At 40.8% G+C, this 19,603-nt stretch overlaps 1 protein-coding gene, 1 long non-coding RNA gene and 1 pseudogene across 2 annotated transcripts in view; 2 read left to right on the plus strand and 1 right to left on the minus strand.

The window, feature by feature from the left end:
- LOC123855997 (uncharacterized) overlaps positions 1-8,096 on the minus strand; it is a 37,005-nt gene extending 28,909 nt beyond the window's left edge. The window contains exons 1-2 of the long non-coding RNA XR_008507322.2: positions 7,837-8,096; positions 7,035-7,183 (exon numbers count right to left, since the gene is read on the minus strand). This is a non-coding gene — a long non-coding RNA (uncharacterized LOC123855997). The remainder of the gene's footprint in view (positions 1-7,034; positions 7,184-7,836) is intronic.
- A 3,425-nt stretch (positions 8,097-11,521) lies between these two features.
- CHSY3 (chondroitin sulfate synthase 3) overlaps positions 11,522-19,603 on the plus strand; it is a 311,594-nt gene continuing 303,512 nt past the window's right edge. Inside the window, exons 1-2 of the mRNA XM_045892124.3 lie at positions 11,522-12,880; positions 15,245-15,528. Coding sequence (XP_045748080.2) covers positions 12,070-12,880; positions 15,245-15,528 — 1,095 coding nt within the window. The 5' untranslated portion in view covers positions 11,522-12,069. The remainder of the gene's footprint in view (positions 12,881-15,244; positions 15,529-19,603) is intronic.
- Positions 17,701-17,767, plus strand: LOC123836254 (U4 spliceosomal RNA; annotated as a pseudogene).

Below are 19,603 nucleotides of genomic sequence, written 5' to 3' on the forward strand. Positions count from 1 at the left end.
AAACAGAATTTCCTACGGAAGGTTCATAGATATTGTGGCAACACTAAGAGTAGAGCATGAGCTGCACTGTGGGGCCTCTCGGCATCTGATATTGCTGGGTCGTTAATGAAAACTTGAGAAGAAAAGAGGTCCAGATCAAAAGACCCCAAACCGTAGGTGAAGACAAAACCACACTGAATCTGACTACATAAACATTGGCTGTATAAAAGAACCACGTTTAGCAGGTTTTTCCCTCCCCATATTGTACCCTACTAAACTCACGTTGTACGCAAAGGAAAATTTCTTAAAATTCTTGTATAATTTCCTATATAATAAACCAGAAATTCCAGATGGCTAGGTAATATACACATGCGTAAAAATCCATTTCCTACTCTTACCATCACAGCCTATTTGTTTCCAAATTTTAAAAGATCAATACATGAAACTTAATGACTAAAAAAGTAAAAAAAAAATACAATATAAGGTAAAAATAGGAAAATAGAGCATCTTTTTCTTCTCATAGCCACAACTTTATGTCCTGATGTAAAGATTAGAATATTAGTGATAATTAAAGATTAAATAGCAGAAAATGAGATTGCTTCTGGGAGAAACAGCCTTCTGTGTTTGGATTATTTCAATTAGTTTTACCAAGCAAGACCTTCTAAGGAACTGAGGATAGCTATCTTTAACGTTCAACAATCTTTTGAAATCTCTGGATCATCAAAAATTGAAGATAAAAAAAGAATCATTTATGCTGTCTTTACTATGCAGATTGTACCACGAGATAAGTTTTCTCCTCATAAAAGTATTCCAGTTAACCAAGGAAGAAACAATGGTGAATTAGAATTATTACCATTTGTAACTTCTAATAAATTAACTAATCTGGGAATTCATTGTCAACAGCAGCTTATGTTAGAAACAGAGACAAATATTGGGTCTCCTCCTGAAAGAACACAATATCATCTATTGAGTAATTTTGTTAAAAAAAAAATTGAACTTGTATCTGGAAATTCTCTAAGTCCGAATACCAATTTACCAATTCACAGGATGAACAGAAAACAGAGAAGCATTTAAATGACACTATAGGAATGGAATCTACAGAATCCAGATGGTAAGAAACCTCATAGGGCAAATGATCCACTTTTTTTTTTTTAAGCAAATGTAATACAAGGAAAATAAGAGATAAAGGCAGCAATTATTAAAGAAGCTCGAGAGGTGCCTGGGTGGTAGAGTCAGTTCAAATGTCCAACTCTTGATTTCTGCCAGGTCAAGATCTCAGGGTCCTGAGATCAAGCTCCCAGCTGGGCTCTGTGCTGGGTATGGAGCCTGCTTAGGATTCTCTCTCCTTTTCCCTCTGCCCCTCCTGTGCTCTCTATCTAAAAAAAAAAAAAGAAAAAGAAGCAGCAGCAGCTTGAGAGACATATAAAACAATACTGATAATAAAAAAAATAGAAGTGTAAAAATACAATTGGTGGGACTGCTGACAATTTGAACAATTATTTGATAGTTGATAATATTAAGGAACAGTTGTTAAATTTACATAAAATGATGGCATTTTTAAAGTTTTTACTTTTTAGAGCTATATATTAAAATATTTTTGGATAAATGGTGTCGGTAGTTTGCTTTTAAAAATTCCAGCAGGAGCTAAGTGGGAAAGGACACAGATAAAACAAGATTGGTTATGAGTTAAAAAGTGTTGAAGCGGGATGATGGGTTCAGGAAGCTCTAGTCCATGCACTTTGTACATGTTTGAAATTTTCCCTTGTGAAATGTTTTTAAAAGATAGCCAAAGGGAATTCTCAAAACCAAGACACAACAATATGGTCATAGTGGCCCTCCACCAAGAATTCTAGTAATTCAACAGGGGATAGTAACAGGAAAACATCAGCAACTACAATAGCCCCATAAGAAGACTGTTTATATAACATACATTCCTCAATGAAAAGAAACCTAAATTTGCAAAGCACGCTTTTTTTTTTTTGAAAGATTTTATTTATTTATTTGAGAGAGAGAGAATGAGAGAGAGCACATGAGAGGGGGGAGGGTCAGAGGGAGAAGCAGGCTCCCTGCCGAGCAGGGAGCCTGATGCGGGACTCGATCCAGGGACTCCAGGATCATGACCTGAGCCGAAGGCAGTCGCTTAACGAACTGAGCCACCCAGGCACCCCTAAAGCACGCTTTTTGAAAATATTACTTGGTATATTGTTACTCACGTGGTTTGTATCTATTGTAATATGGAAAGTCCAAAAGTCTGGCATTGGGAGTGAATATCACTTTAATTTGTGGCTTACAGCAGAGGATGCCAGAGTCCTGCCCACATCTCCTTGCCTCTACCATTTCCATCCTTGCCAATGGTCTGTCTTCCAAATATCAACCTCTTTAACTCTTCCCTGAAGAGCTCTTTCAAACTGTCCAAGGAGCAAGCTAGAAGTGCTGGGGAATGTGTCCCCTGGGAGTAGCACTTAATCAATGACTGACAGAAGTCAGTGTATAAATACACCCAGCTTCTTGGCTTTTCCCATGGAATAAGCCTGAGACCCATGGTCTACATTGACTGCAAGAGTTTCCCAAGTGGAATTAAACTCTAGCTTTCCACAGTGGTAACTGACTTCAGAATTTACCCTTTACTGGTCCCCTCCCCCTCCCTCCCCCCCCTCCCCTCCCCTTCTTTTCCCTTCCTGCCTTCACTTCTCCACTCTCCCACCAGTATTCCCTGGGATCACTTTCCAAATAAACTACTTGCTCTCAAACTCTTGCCTCAGAGTCTGCTTCTTGGGGAACTCAAACTAATTTACATTCAGTTTGTAAAAAAGCAAGTCAGTAAGGGAGACTGTCATTTAGGGCTAAAGAACCTAGAACTTCAGCCATGTTTTCATGTTTTTTTGAGGATGGTAAATGTCAGTAAAAGGATATAACAATTCTGGTCTTTATGCTAATTTGTTTAATTTAATGTATGTTCTTAGGACTTTGAATTATTTCATTTATCAAGGAAGATTAGAATAGTAGGTTACAAACTTCAGTATGTTTAAGAAATGCTCAGGTGTCTTGTTATAAATGTGGATTCCTGGTCCCCTCAGCAATTCTGATTCAGAAGAACTCCAGATTTATTATTAATAGTTATGCACATTAAAACATTAGATATACTTACATAGGAGTCCTGAGGATCCTACTTTGAGAAACATTGACCTAGGTGCTAAAATTTTAAGATGTAAAATGTCATGCCCAGTTGGTTTCTATATGCCTAAAAGAAGGTTTGACTCTGATGGCTTTATCATGTCCTGGAGTCCCAATTCTATGCTGCTAATGCTAAAGCCTAAATTTAATTTTAATCTGGTTCAGATGGTACTGTGACTATTTCTGTCCGTTTTCTGTAAAGGTAGACGTGGGAAGTGCAGTTTGGAAGAAAAAAGTGTGGTGTCGGATGAAGGGTGTGGTAAGCAGAACTGTAGCGAAGGTCTTAAAAATGCAGTGCTCCACCCCTCACTTATTTCTTGGGTGTGCCTTAGCCTGAATCTCCTTTTGAATTTTTTTTTTTTTTAAGATTTTATTTATTTATTTGACAGAGAGAGACACAGCTAGAGAGGGAACACAAGCAGGAGGAGTGAGAGAAGGAGAAGCAGGCTTCCCACTGAGCAGAGAGCCTGATGCGGGGCTCGATCCCAGGACCCTGGGATCATGACCTGAGCCGAAGGCAGACACTTTATGACTGAGCCACCCAGGCGCCCTCCTTTTGAATCTCTTTGTGCCCAGTTGGGAGATGAAAGCAGAAAACACTGCTGGGAAATCACTTAGCTATGAGGCTAACATTTGCTCTTAATCTTCTCTTGAGATTCTTCTAGTCCTTTTTCTGCCCAATGAAGAGTCAGAGCTAAGGCCACAGGGACCCAATGAGAGAAAGTACCACTATGTCCTAGGCCTCCTCCCCCCGCACCCCCACTCTTATTTTGCATCTAGAACACTATTCTTATAGCAATTTCCAAATGATGACCTTTTATTTCATTTAGGAGAGCCAGTTTGCCTTTTTCAATTAGTTCATGCAATTGTATTTGGATTTTACATTTTGTCTATTCCCAGAGCTACAATTGGCTTCAAAGGGCAAATAATTGCACCTTCGACTTTATTGGTATGGCCATGTTATCTTCCTCTTTCCTCACTAAATTTGATGATTCTGCACCTCTAGAATTAACTTACGGAGATATTTTCTCATTGGCCTAGCAACACAAAATGGTTGGAGCCTTGGAATGATGTATTGTCCTGTAGTTGGTTTTTGTAGAAAAGAAAAGTATACTCCCAAAGTTGTGAAAGATACTAATTGTTACTTGATACAAATGAGAATTTGAAATGTCTGAATGATTTAAATTCTGTTTGTCTTGGAAGATTCATTCTTGACATTCCCTTCCAATAGCAACACATGCAAAAAAAAAAAAAAAAAAAAAAAAAAAAAAGCCGAGGTACTGGATTCCAGAATGCAGTAGATGTTAATCTGAACACATGGAGACAAAAGTATACTTAGAAGCATGGCAAAGCTTCAAAAATAGAAATTCAATGATAACCACTCTCATGTCATCCCAAACTATTAGTGTCAGTGTTCCATCAGGTGGAAGGCATTCTAACTCTTAATTATTTCTCCTAAAAAAATTGTTGTGCTATTTCCAAGAGAAGAAAAAGATAAATGAAGGTGTTTCCTTAGACCACTGTTCTCAAATGTTTTGTTCTTGGGACCTCTTTACAGTCTTAAACATCAATGAGGATCCCAAGTGTTTATAGTATGAGAAATTAAAAAGTAGAAAAAAATTAAATATTAACTCATACAGAAATAACAAATCTATTATATATTAACAGGAAAAATACTTTATGAACATAAGTATATTTTCCAAAACAAAACAACTGTAAAGAGTAGCAGAAAATAAAAGCTCTGCTCTCGCACTGCTAATATTTTATTGAAATCCATAAAATCTGACTTTCAAGACTGTTCAACGACTTGTGTCATTATAAGCTTACTATGAATTTAAATAAAAGTCCACTCCTAGATGCAGCAGACTTAAAATGAACTAAAATTCTGCCTCACTCTCTGAAAATGCAATGACATTGGGCTGAGAGATAGAATATCCAACCTGTCTTCCATCTTAGTAAAATATCCTGAAATTGAGGTATGATAGAAAAATCCCCTAATCTCTCCTCTTATGCTTATTCTGTAATGGTAGTGTAGCTGTAAACAAACAAACTGTATATATATGTACCTGCATGCATATGTATATATCATATTCATGTATCCATATGCAAAATATTTGTATATTGATACTTAAGAAAGCAACACAATAAATCCTGTCAGTGTTCTGAAATCCATTTGTCTCTTTGTTAATCAAAAAAGGAGCTTTAAGACTTAATAGAACTGGATATACTGGGTAAAATAAAGTATATTATTAAGATTTATGGCACTTGTTTTTACTTTTTAGAATGTGGCTCCTAGAAAAATTTACATTACATATGTGGATCGTATTATATTTCTTTCCAACAGCAGTGATCTGTAGGAGAGGAAAAGACATCAAGTAAATTACGGGGTTTTTAAAAATTAAACAGGAAAGGGGCGCCTGGGTAGCTCAGTTGGTTAAGCGTCTGCCTTCGGCTCAGGTCATGGTCTCAGGGTCCTGGGATCGAGCCCCGCATCGAGCCCCGCATCGAGCCCTGCTCAGCAGGAAGCCTGCTTCTCCCTCTCCCACTCCCCCTGCTTGTATTCCTTCTCTCGCTGTCTCTCTGTCAAATAAATAAATAAAAAAAATCTTTAAAAAAAAATTAAACAGGAAGGAAGTTGGCATGGGCATTTTAATTTTTTGATAGATCAAAAATATTGAATTGGAGCTTAATATTTTGGAGAACAGTGAAAGGAGGAAATTAAAATAAAAAACCATTTTAGAATAAATTCAGATTAGTGATTAGGAGCTCTCTGGAGAGTTTATAGCTCGTTGCCTAATCACAGATTACTACTACTTAAAAAGAAAAAAAAAGTCCTCATCATATATAGTGCCTCTTTATTTGTTAAAACTTGATTGGGGGTTTTGCTTATGTCTAAGAGACTGTGTTGGAGCTCAGGGGCAATGGAAGAAGTAGAAGTTTTAATTCTGATATGGTCACCTCTTGAATCTTTCCTCAGTGACAGCAGGAGTCTTATTTTCTTCTCAAAATACATCGATGATTTGGACAAAGGAACTATCTTATGCTCAGATAAATCTATAGAAAATGAAAGTTGTATGTATGCTGCTCTTAAACAAAATAGTTTCTTTAAGGTTTTATTACAGAGAATTTCGAATCCACCCAAAAGTAATCACCCAGCCTGCTCATCAATACCTGGTCATTCAGGCTCCACACATCACCATCCACTTAGCACCTCCCTCAACCCTACATTATTTGAATTCCAGACATCACAGCAGCTCATCTACAAAGAGTTCAGTGTGTAATTCTGAAAAACTAGGCTTTTTTGGGAAACATAGCCACAATACCATTATCCTATCTAAAAAAGGAATTAATAATTAAATTATTTATCCAGTCAGCGTTAAGAAAAAAAAAATACAACATTTTCATGTTGATTAACTAAATGTAAGTTGGAATTAGGCTGGAAAACATACATAGTTTTATAATGTGCTCTAAATAATTACCTTTTCATATTTCAGGATATGAACTTCTATCATCCCCTCGTGCTGATTTCAGAGGAAATAAACATACAGTTAAATGGTCATCTTGTTATGTGTCTATATTTAATTCCCTATTTATCAAGATTCCTCTAGCTATTGATGCGGGATGTCAAAAATACCATATAGCAAAATCTACCCCTTAGACACAAGCTGAATTACATTATGATTATTAGCCACTAGATGCCACAGTCGCTTCAACAAATGAAATCAAGTGGGCCTTGCTCTGTCAAGAAAAAATGATAACATTCTAAATATTAGAGTAAAATACTAAATCAGAGTGTCAGTACCAGCCTAAATTTGCCTGCACCCTGCAGCACCAGCGCATGCTGAACCATATATTTAAATATTTACCTTTAACTTTCATACCTGAGCAAACTATGATATCCATCCTTTTAAAAGCATCTGTGTCTTTTTCTGTGATTTTGAAGTTGTTGCTAATTCTTTCCAATTAGTGCAGTCACTCAGTGTGGTATCTTCATAGAAGTCTGCTGAACGGCTGTCTATAATGTGTTCAACTTGATTTCGGGGTGGTTGAAATTATTAACAGATTGAGAGAGGACAGGGAATCAGTTTCACACTTTTTTTTTTTTTTCTGGAAAATACCATAATCTTAAGAAGCTTTTGTTGCTATTGTTTTCCTCAAAATCTGCCGAGCTGCTTCATAGAGATTTTATCAGGCGATTCACAAGTATACCTATTGAAACATTCTTGTTTAGGTAAGAACAGCAATCCTATCAGACATACTCGGCCAGCAATATTAGAATTACCTACACTTCTGTATGCTTTGTTCCAACAATGTATTCAGATCTGGCTATGTTTTAGTTTAGTATACATTTAATATGTTTAATTTTATTCCATGATAAAAAGTTTCCATACAAATTTGTCACTTAACACCCCTCTTGTCCAAATACAGTTTTTTAAAAGTTTGTTCTAGAATGTATTACTTTATTTTTTGTTTTAATAAAAAACTTAGTCCTTGGCGGAAATTTCCCAGAAAATCATCTACCTGAAAACTCATGTATCTTCAAAATTAAAGTGGGTATGAGAAAATTACTGCACTGACCCTTGGGAAATACCAGATAAATTATATATTTAGGGGAATATAGAGGAATCTCAATAAGTATGACATTAAACTCTTAGGAAAAACTTTCTCAACACTTCTACTTACTACAAATGAGGAAGAGGTGCAGACACTGTGTGGGAATAAGTCATGGAGGTCACCTCAATAATGCTTTAAACGCTTTCCCTGATTCTACCCTTGTCTCTTGCTGGCTTTTTCTTCCTATCCGGAGCTGGAATGGTCCCTGTAAAACATAAATAAATAAAAACCATACCACTGCTCTACTCTACCTTCATTGTCACTCAGAACAAAAGACCAAGCCTTCACAAATGTCTGTAAGGCTCAAAATACCCAGTGTGGTAAACACTAGTTACATGAGTCTATCGAACATTTGCAATGTAGCTAGTCTGAACTGAGATGTGCTATAATGTGTAAAATACACAGTGGATTTGGAAAACTTAGTACTGATAAAAAGAATGTGAATTTTCTTAGTAATTTTATGTTATAAAATTATATCATTATTTATATATTATATATAGTTGCAATGATAATATTTTGGATATATTGAATTGAATAAAATGTTATTTAAATTAATTTCACCTCTTTTTTAAATGTATCTACAAGAAAAAAGTCAAATTGCATGTCTTACATTTCTGGCTCACATTCTAATTCTGTTGGATAGTACTAGCCTAAATGACCAGCAAGTCACTAACTCCTTCCAATTTCCAACCCACATTGGCCTCTTTGTTGTTCCTCAGTATAACCATGTATATCTCAAGCCTTTGGGTTGGCTATTCTCTTCTCCTAGAAAATCTTCCCTCAGATTTTTTTTTTAAATATTTATTTGAGAGAGCGAGAGAGTGCAAGAGAGCACGCGAGAGAGGGCGAGAGAGTGGGAGGTGGGGAGAGGGGCAAAGGGAGAGGGACAAGCAGACCTCTCCTGAGCAGGGAGCCCCACACAGGGCTTCATTCCAGGACCCAGGAATAATGACCTGAGCCTAAGGCAGATGCTTATCTGACTGAGCCACTTAGGCGCCCTTCCCTCAGATATCTTTATTGTTAGTTTCCTCACTTTTTTCTGTTCTGTGCTAAAATTATCAGAAAGAACTTCTTACCAATCAAAGATGGCCTTACCCAACACTTGTATATACCCTCTATTTTTTCAAAACCTGTATCACCTAGCATATTATATGTATTTGTGTGTGTGTATGTGTAATCTCTCCTTAGTAGAATAACCCCCATGATGTCAAGGACTGTGTTTTGTTATTGCTGTTTCTCTAGAATAGTGCTTGGCTTTTGGTAGATACTAAGTAACTGTTAAATAAATCAGAGGATAAATATCATTAAAAATAAGTAGAGTGTTATCTAAGGGATTTTATCATGAAGGTTTGGAAAATGAGAAGAATTAACATTTCCTGATGGCCTACAATGAACCAGACACTGTGCTAAGCACTTATATATAATATCTTACTAAATCCTCACAGAAATGTATTTGCAGATTAGAAATCTAAAGCTCAATTTAAATAATTTTCCCAAGGCCACTTAGCCAGTGTGGAACATCATTTCAATACTTTTCATTTTATTTCAACGTCTCCAAGTACCTTCCCTGAATCCCAGAATAAATTAGATGCTCTTGTAAATACTAAGTATTTTCCCTTCATATCATATGTCACCACTGTAATTCATTGTGTGATGTGGTGCTTATTGTCTTTCTTCCCCACTGTACTATAAACTTCATGATAGGTGGCAGTGAATATCTTGTTGATATTTCCATGTCCAGAGACTTCCACCCTCATGCTTAATTTCTAGTACATGTTTATTGAATACATGAATAAAGTTAACTTTATCTCAAAATATTGTAACAGTTGATGAGTGGGTTATTTGTGGCCAATGAGAATTAATGATTTTGTAGATCTACTAAAAGAATGGCACCCTGTTGGATGTTTCAGAGGAGAGTATGCTAGCGTGTAGGTGTTCTTTACACTTGACCATAGGTAATAGTGCTCCATGTTGTGAATTTCCTCTGGAAGTGTGTTGTCCAACATGGCAGACACATGGGGCTACTTAAATAAAAATTAATTAAAATGGAATAAAATTGAAAATTCATTCCCTTAATTATATTAGCCACATTTCAAGCACCAACAGTCATACGTGGCTAGTGGCTGGCTGCCTTAAAGAAGAGACAGATAAATAAAATTTCCATTATAGGGAGAGTTCTATTGAGCGGCACTATTCTAGAAAGTTAAAAAAGATTCCTAGGAGGATATATTTTCAAATCAGAAGGAGATTGTCCAATTAATTTTGTATTCTAACTAAAATTAAACTTTGAGAAAGAGCCCAATAATCTGTATTCCCAAGTGTTTCTGGGCAAGACGGAGACATGGAAAAGCAGCTTCATTGTCTACTGGATGAAACATTTAGTCAGACGTGCTCATGCAGAGCCAGTGGCTGGTGTGGAAAGAACCACTCCTCCAAGGGCCCTGGGCAGGCCTACTGTTCCAGGGATGCTGCCAGCACCTGGCTGGATTGAGCCCTCTGCCTAATGCTACTCAGTACCATCCCTTTGCATTTGATGCACAAAACAGAAGACTGAAATTTGAAGAGGAAAGAGTTTGGAAGGCCAAATGCACCTCAAAGTATTAGTTAGATTCACAACTTCTAGAGAGAAAGTTTTTTAAATGCCCCCTTCCTCAAAATGTTACACATCTTCAGGTAATTTCTTCCTGATGTAACTTTCTGTAATTTTGGCCAATACAATTTAACTTTCTTTGAGATTCTGTCGCTGCAGGTATTTTTCCCTAATTGGACACGTAAAACATTTCCTGTCATTGCCTTAGAAAATAAAACTGTTTATAGGCAAGAATAAATATTATATTTTCTATTTTATTTTCTGATTAAGGTCACTTATGGGGGGGGGTAAGAATTTTCTTAAATTGAATCTTCAGGGTATTGGCTCTATAATTTGTTCACATTTCTCCATCATCCGCCAGTCCTACTGATTCAGTCTTGACCAAGACTGAAAATAGTTCAGGATTCTCACTTTTAGACAACAGACCAGTAGGAGAGCTGAGGCGGGGACCAGTAGGCAGCCCCACACTTCCCAGCTCAACAGGTGGAGAACATGGGACTTTTTGTTGTTGTTGTTCTTTGGGATTGAGCCCCCACTCACCGTGTTCTGTCAGAGGAAGTATTTCCAGTGCCTCTGAGATTTTCTTAGCAGAAGACACCGAGTGAAAGGGGTGCTTCTGCGTACGCCTGGAGAGGGGTGGTGAAGGATGCCGGTGGGACCGGGAAGTTAGAAAGGTTGGGAGGTGGGGCGCTAGGATGGGACAAAGGGTTTCCCGAGCCGTGAGCGGAGCAGAGAGCGGAGCAGAGAGCGGAGACTCAGAGGAGCAGCGGTGGGAGCACCGCGGAAAAGACCGCAGACGCGAAGAGCACCGCAGACGCGAAGAGCGGAGCGCGCCCGGACCTGGGCGGGGCAGAGTGGGGAAGGGTCGCGCCGGGACGTAACCGGCTGTGGGCCGGGGGAGGCGAGCGGGGCGGGAGTTGCGGGCGCCTGCCGGGGGCTCGGGGACCCGAGCTCCGCCGATGAGGTCAGTGGAGCCGACGCGCCGGGAGGAGGGCAGCGAGCCCGCGGACGCGGGGGCTGCGAGGCCGGCAGAGGGGCGGGACGGGACGGGAAATGGGACGGCGGAGAGCTAGGGCCGTGGGAGGAGGGACGAGGGGGCGTCGGCGCTGGAAGCCGGAGGCGGCCCGACCGGGATCGTTTCCTTCCGGAGAGGAGGCCGGCTCTGGACCGAGGCGCGGACGGGGGGCGTCCCAGGGCGGGTGACGGGGAAATAGCGCGGCTCGCGCTCCTCCCGGGCTGGCAGCGGGGCTGCTTGTGGCTCCTCCTCGGGGCCAGTCCCGAGCCGGGCGGCGGGGGGGCGGGAGGCGGAGAGCGAGGGCGGGGGCTCGGGAAGGAGGGAGGAGGGAGGGACCAGGCGCGCCAGTGACAGGGTGGCAGCCTAGGAGCGGACGCGTTGCCGCCGCTGCCGCTCCACCTCCTCCTCCTCCTGCAGCTCCTCTCGCTGCTGCCGCCGCCACCGCCGGGAGAAGTTTCGCTCCCGACCCTCGCTCGGAGCGAGGACCCGGAGCGGAGCGGGGAGCGCGGCCGGCAGCTGCAACCCGCAGTGGGCCAGGCGCCCGGAGCGCTCCGACCCGGAGCCGGCGTCGGCGCCTGGGCGGCGGGCAGCGGCCCGGGCTGGGGGCGCTGAGGCGGAGGAGGGGCGGGTGTGAGCCGAGGGACCCGCGCGCAGCGCCACAGCCGCTCAGCTAGCGTCCGCGCCGGGGGCAGTCGCGATGGCCGTGCGCTCCCGCCGCCCATGGATGAGCGTGGCACTGGGGCTGGTGCTAGGCTTCACCGCCGCGTCCTGGCTCATCGCCCCTAGAGTGGCCGAGCTGAGCGAGAGGAAGAGACGCGGCTCCAGCCTCTGCTCCTACTACGGCCGCTCGGCCGCTGGCCCCGGCGCTGGCGCGCAGCAGCCGCTCCCCGCACCTCAGCCCCGGCCGCGGCTGGAGCAGTCGCCGCCCCCCGCGCGCCAGGAGCTCCAGGGGCCGCCGCCGCTGGCAGAGGCGGCGCCCGGGGTAACCAGTTTTCGGAGCAGCCCCTGGCAACAGCCACCCCCGCTGCAGCAGCGGCGACGAGGACGCGAGCCCGAAGGCGCAACGGGGCTGCCAGGCGCCCCCGTGGCAGAAGGGGAGCCCGAGGAGGAGGACGGGGGCGCGGTTGGGCAGCGCAGAAGCGGCCGGCCGGGGAGCAGCCACAACGGCAGCGGGGACGGGGGCGCCGCCGCCCCGAGCTCCCGACCCCGGGATTTCCTGTACGTGGGAGTGATGACCGCGCAGAAGTACCTGGGCAGCCGCGCGCTAGCGGCGCAGCGGACCTGGGCGCGCTTCATCCCCGGCCGCGTGGAGTTTTTTTCCAGTCAGCAGTCCCCCAACGCCGGGATAAGCCAGCCCCCGCCACCCCTGCCTGTCATCGCGCTACCGGGGGTGGACGACTCCTACCCTCCCCAGAAAAAGTCCTTCATGATGATCAAGTACATGCACGACCACTACCTGGACAAGTATGAGTGGTTTATGCGCGCCGACGACGACGTCTACATCAAAGGTGACCTCCCAGCGCCGGCTGTCCTGCCTGCCCACCCCTGCTCCTGCCCCCGCCCCCCCCTTCTCTGCAACCAGCCCTAATCCCTGCCCAGCCCGTCTCTGCTTCTCTGCCAGCACTTGCTCAGGGCTTCTGCAGCCCCCACCCCGCCGTCCCCACCCTTAGCATCCGCCCACCATTCCTAGTCCGCTCCTCCTCTTCTCCTGCGGGCTGGACCCTCCTCACACCTGACCGGCTTTATTCTCCTTCCTCACTCTTGCCCTTCTCGTTTCCGCCCAGAGCTTGCCCCTACTCTTTACTGTGTGGGAACGGCGAGGAAAGGGGCTTGAGGCTTAACTGAAGGCTGTTCCTACTCTGCCCTGCTCTGAAAGCCCCGGGTGGTAGTAGTTTCCCGCATCTGTCCAGAGGGGCGTGTCCTCAGGGAAGGAAGGGAAGACCGAGGAAGCGGGCGAGAGCCGGTCTGGAGATGGGTGTTCTAGCTTTCTTCCACAATCGTTTTGTTGTAATGGGATCTAACGCAGTTTCGGAACTGGTGAGACTGAGGAAACATTTTCGCTGTTCCGTACAGTTCCCTGTGCGTTTCCTTCCCTCTCTCACGACCCACCACGCACTGGGAGTCCTTGAGCACCCCCACCCCGCTCCAGCGCTCACCTCCTTCCAGCCACCAGTGTTGCAGCATCAGGTCGGCCCTTGACGCCCGCCCGTCACACCTCTGTAAAACCCGGAGCGGATGAGGGTATTTTTAGGAATTGGTGGTGGAGAAGAAGGGGACAGCGCCCTGAATTATCCAGACCCCAGGAGCTCCAAGCTGTAGACACTAGTGTGGATCCTTTCCAGTCTATTTTGGTGGCTGCGGCGATAAGCAGAGCCTGGAAGTCCTTCCCAAAACCACGCGCAGCCACAGCAGGAGAAAACTTTGTCAGTTTTAAAAGAGGCGCGGTCCTTCACCCTGAGTGTGGGTGGCTCTGGCCAGAGATTTCTAAACTCAGCAGAGAAAAGTTCCTAAGAGCGGGAGTAAATCTTTCCAGTCCCGCCCGTCGCGGATATGGAGACGGATTGGTCAAAGGGGGGCAGCTCTTCCTAGTGTATACCTCTCTCCTTGTAGCCTCGTTGCTTTCTCCTGATCCAGGTAGTCTTTCACCTGATTCAAGGAGAAACAAACAAGATCCGTCCCATTTTGGCTCAGGGAGTGAGTGTAGAGTAATAACTAGAGATTTCTTGGGGTTAGGTTAGGTAGAGTGAAATCATTCCATTGAAAATTCGATACAAAAATAGATGATTGCATATCTGATGAATACACTATCTTTAGATTGAAGATGTATAGATATCTATACCTGTAAGTGATCGCTTATCTTATACTCCCCTTGTCTTCTGTGTCTCACTAAAATCACAAAGGTTTCCTCGCAGAAGTTTGCCACACTTTGCAGAGAATTTCTAAAATGCATTAATAGCATCTATTTCTGTCATTTCTCTTAATGCATTGAAAAACTGTCGTTCAGCACATTGAAGTGCTATAGTCTTTCCATTTCTATTAAGAATGAATATGCATTTTGTATTAAGAACCCAATAATAGTCAGCCGAAACTCGTTGAGATCCAAGGGGCAAGGCATGGGATCAAGATAAATGACTGCAGCTGCCCAGCTCATCAAAACAATGATAGTAAAGATTCTGACTGGGAATATAAAGAAGGTGACTACCTCACTGTATCACTTTGTAGAATATCTAATGTGTTCATACTCTTTTAGCTACAGAATTTTACCTTTAAATCGTTTTTCTTGATGAACTCACGTACTATCAGTAAACCAGTTACTTAATTTTTTAAGAAATATTTATTTTTTTCTGAAAAGGTGCTTTCTAAAGTTAAATTCCAAGACGACTTTAATATCGTCTCTTTCTCAACTTTTGGGTTGTATGTGACTGTTTAGTAATGTGAAGTTTAGTTAAGGACAAAACACAACTAAATTATCAGGAAAAATATTTATTGAGTATCAACAGTCTGCCAATCAATGCCAAATATAACTTATTTTCTGAAAATGTTATCATTACTTCAAACATGCTAATAAATTTGTCATTATTCTCCTTATTATCTCACCTTTTACAAAAAAAAGTCTGATGATTGTTAGACTTCTTAAGGCTTTTCAGTGATCTTGACTAGAAGGTTGATAACATTTTATTATGATTTAATTAGTAACTGAAAATGAGTAGTTTTAAAATAATAGAATATTCAGAGAGGTTTTTCTTCCTTTCAATTGTATTATGACTTTGGGGGAGTTTGCACCCAATGTTGGAAGGTCTTTCCCTTACTTTGTATGTTCTAAATAATTATGAAATTAGCAAGAGGAGTGATTGTTGCCTTTCTCTTTGTAGGTGATAAGTTAGAAGAGTTTCTTAGATCACTGAATAGCAGTAAACCTCTCTACCTGGGTCAGACTGGCCTGGGGAATATTGAAGAACTTGGAAAATTGGGGCTGGAGCCTGGAGAGAACTTCTGTATGGGAGGACCTGGCATGATCTTCAGTCGAGAGGTTCTCAGGAGAATGGTGCCACATATTGGTGAATGCCTCAGAGAAATGTACACAACTCATGAGGACGTTGAAGTAGGAAGATGTGTTCGACGCTTTGGTGGGACTCAGTGCGTCTGGTCTTACGAGGTAAGATAGTCTGTGATGAAAATGTTCACATATTACAGGTGCGTGCAAATTTATAGCCTGGGGCAGTGATTTTGTTTATTCTCTCAACATCTTTTTATTTGCTTGAAAATGATAGAAGCAACCAGGTATGGACACAAGGGTGATTGTGGGAGGTAACTTTCTTCACAAAACTGAGGCCTGTTGGAGGTTTTTTTTTATTAGCATGACCCTTAGCTTTAAGCAGCAGCCCGTTTATCCAGTCACGTCTCTGGAAGATGCTATTTCCCCTCTATTTGCTTTATTGGTGTTTATATACATGCTTATCCATTTCCTGTCTCTAACAAGAGGACTAATTGTATTCTCTTGGGTTGTTGCTTTTAACATTTGGTACTTGGTTGGTTGTTGCTGTTGTTGTTTTGGTTAGGTATATAAGTGCATCTCTTTGTTTCCAAATAGTTAAAATCTAAAGTTTCTTGGAAGATTTTCATTTGGAAATTTAGCATGTTATTTTTTTAAAGCATAGGAAGAATTAACTCATAATGTATCATTTATGATAGATTCATTTACAAAATAAAGGGAATTAGTTACCTGGGAAAACAGAAGTAGTTATGAAGATGTTAAGTAACTATTTAAATTATGATTGATTGCTTAAAATTGGTCTCTGTCTTCTCTTATTCCATTTCCTGAAAAGCAGCCATTACTTACATAATCTGAGTTACGAACTGTTCTTTTATGGTGATAGTTTTATGAAACACTCTGGGATTTTTTTTTCCTTCAGAAATTTGTTTTGAAAGGAAATACAATTTTATTTAAAATAGTTTTCCTAAAAGATAATCTTAGTAAAAATTGGATTTAACATTTAAATAGTGTATTGCACTTTTCAGAAGTTTGGTTTTCAAGTGTTTGGGGTTTGATACACTTCAGCTATCCATTGCACACATTTGTAAATTATAACGTAACTCATTTATTTATCTTTTCAAATTTTTCATGTCTCCTGGTACAGAAGAAAAATGAAAATATGTCCCTTGTAAAGTCATGATACCTCAAGATTACACAGTCCTAATCATTCTTCTTTTGGAAGTGTAATCCCACTTTAGTTAATTTTGTTTTGTTTTTTATACTTTGTAGTATTTACACTTTGGGGGAATATTTCTTCTGTCTATTACAGAAAGTAAAAATTATCAGTAACCATTTATTTGGAGTATGTATTATGCAGATTTAAAATTATTATATACCTCATTCCTTTTGATAATAAAATAGTAATTTGTCTTTTGTTAAACTATGACTACCCTATAGAATAAAAATTTATGCAAGAACATTATAGTTAAAAATAGGTATTTTAGAATAACAAACATATTTGTGTTTCTCTATTTAATATAAAACTAACTGGAAGGCAAAAAATAAATAGTACAGAAAACACAAAAAATAAATAGTACAGAAAACACATTAGGTTGTTTATCTGAAGATATTATTTTGGAGACATTGGCTCTGTGTGGGTAAGTAAACAAAATTAACCATATTTAAAAATAAAGATGGAAATTTATTATGTTTTATTTGGTACTATATTGCCTTAACATCACATAGAAAGTTTTAACCTTTTGTTTAAATCCTTCTCTTCAAGTTTTCATTGATTTTGCTGTGATACAGTCTTCACCTAGTTGTGTACTCATTTATGTTCCAAGAGAGTAAAATATGCTCAGTAACCTACATGCAGAAGAATTGATTTAGTATTTATTTTCATTATAGGCTTTTGTTCTGATTAAAGTGAGGGGAATTCTCATAGATGTGCACACTCTGTATTAATATGAGTGGAGTCTTAGATCTTACCATAAACTGACATAAAAGAACAAACCAAGGGATTCCAAACCTTACAAGATGTAACTTCATGATCACAGTATTTTCATTAAATTTTCAAAATACATTTGAGTTTAGACTCATACTAGGGTATCACTGACTTCACAATCTATATGAAGGAAATCATTTCTACCTTTTTCCCCTAGCAATAGAAAATATTATTTTCTGAAGTTGTGCTGTTGACTTTCTTATGCTAAACAATTGTATACAATTTACTTTGTTTTGGAAGTTCAGTTTTTAAGGAGTATTTAAACAGTATTTATTTTAGAGGAGGCATTTGGTAATACAAGGTCTCAAAGTCTTATTTAAAGGAATGATGGGACATCACTTTGCACTGTGCACTTTGCACAGTGGTAGTATTGTAGCCAATGAGGTTTATCCGAGGCACAATCATTGCTGATTAAAGGAATGATGGAAAATTTCATTAGCAAGGGACATATTAAACAGCATCTTTCAACAAATTCAGTAAAGATAAATATACAATAGAGTTATAATTTAAGCATTTTAATATTAGGATGTTGTTCTCTGTTTTATGAGATACTTGGTTAGGTCAATTGGATCACAGCCAAAGTAGGATTTTCCAGTTTGGATTTTAGGTTAGTTCAAATGATGTCCATTCTATACTACTGTTCACATTATATGGAAAAAAGTAATCTATTCCTCTGTACATTGGCATCCTCAGTTAAGGTTAGAGATTTTACATCTGGTCGTACAACAAGCTATGAAACCGATCCTTAACTTTGTTTTCATACTTCTTTTGAAAGAACTCTCTGTGATGGAATTCTCTTAAAATCTTGAATTTCCTTTATCTATACCTTTCATGGATTTCAGGATTCTGTTTGGCTTTTCCTCTAGTAAAAATTCTAGCAGAGTTAAGAGCACTGTTCATGATTTTTGAGTTTGAATATATGAAACATTCATGATGGAACTTACCTTTTAAAAATGATAGATAGACTTGCAGATCTTTCAGGAAGAGAATTAGACAAATATATTAAACTATATAGACTAGGTAGCTTTTCTTTATTATAAATTATTGTTTTGATTTTTTTTAAAGACTTTATTTATTTGAGAGAGAGAATGAGATAGAGAGCATGAGAGGGGGAGGGTCAGAGGGAGAAGCAGACTCCCTGTTGAGCAGGGAACCCGATGCGGAACTCGATCCTGGGACTCCAGGATCATGACCTGAGCCGAAGGCAGTCACCTAACCAACTGAGCCACCCAGGCGCCCCATAAATTACTGTTTTTATAAAACCTAGAAATCTCCTAGAATTCTTTACTGCTCGTGAAAGTGTACTTTCTTTGTATATACAATTAAGCATAATTGGGAAAGAGAGAGGGTAAACTTAAACCTGGGTTTGAGTTCTGTTGTCTTTTGTAATTGAGCCTTGTTTAATTAAGCTGAAATTGGATATTATAAGTGTCTACCACATACTTTTTGAAGAAGTTTAAGTGAATTGGTGAAATGATCTATGTAAAGCCCTTAATATAGTGTTTGGCGGGGTGCCTGGGTGGCTCAGTTGGTGGAGCGACTGCCTTCGGCTCGGGTCATGATCCTGGAGTCCCGGGATCGAGTCCCACATCGGGCTCCCTGCTCAGCAGGGAGTCTGCTTCTCCCTCTGACCCTCCCCCCTCTCATGTGCTCTCTCTCTGTCTCTCTCTCTCATTAAAAAAAAAAAAAAATATATATATATATATATAGTGTTTGGCACATAGTATATTGTCAATAATTGTTGCTGAATAGATCGTGTACTATATTAAATATAACAAGGATTCATCCATATTTTACTTCATTTAGTAACTATTAGTAATGAGTGATTTGTCTATATCAAAAGAGGCAAACTAAAAATAAGCTGAATTCTTTTCAGTTAAAGAATCCAAGTTTAGGGCGCCTGGGTGGCTCAGTTGGTTAAGCGACTGCCTTCGGCTTAGGTCATGATCCTGGAGTCCCGGGATGGAGTCCCGCATCGGGCTCCCTGCTCAGCAGGGAGTCTGCTTTTCCCTCTCCCGCTCCCCCCTCTTGTGCTCTTTCTCTCTCTCACTCTCTCTCTCAAATAAATAAATAAATAAAATCTTAAAAAAAAAAAAAAGAATCCAAGTTTAAGTTTTTTTGGCATAGAACGAGAAACTTTTATGTTTTGGTATTGTTGGGTATTGAATCAAATGTCAGTAGAACTTATTATAAGGAGGTCTGTATGTTTAAATGATGCATTACAAACATTTGCTTCTGTCTTTGAACACCATA

The sequence above is a fragment of the Mirounga angustirostris genome, unplaced genomic scaffold, assembly GCF_029215605.1.
Source record: "Mirounga angustirostris isolate CCGP_5_RB_7025 unplaced genomic scaffold, mMirAng1.0.hap1 SCAF_7, whole genome shotgun sequence".
NCBI lineage: Eukaryota > Metazoa > Chordata > Mammalia > Carnivora > Phocidae > Mirounga > Mirounga angustirostris.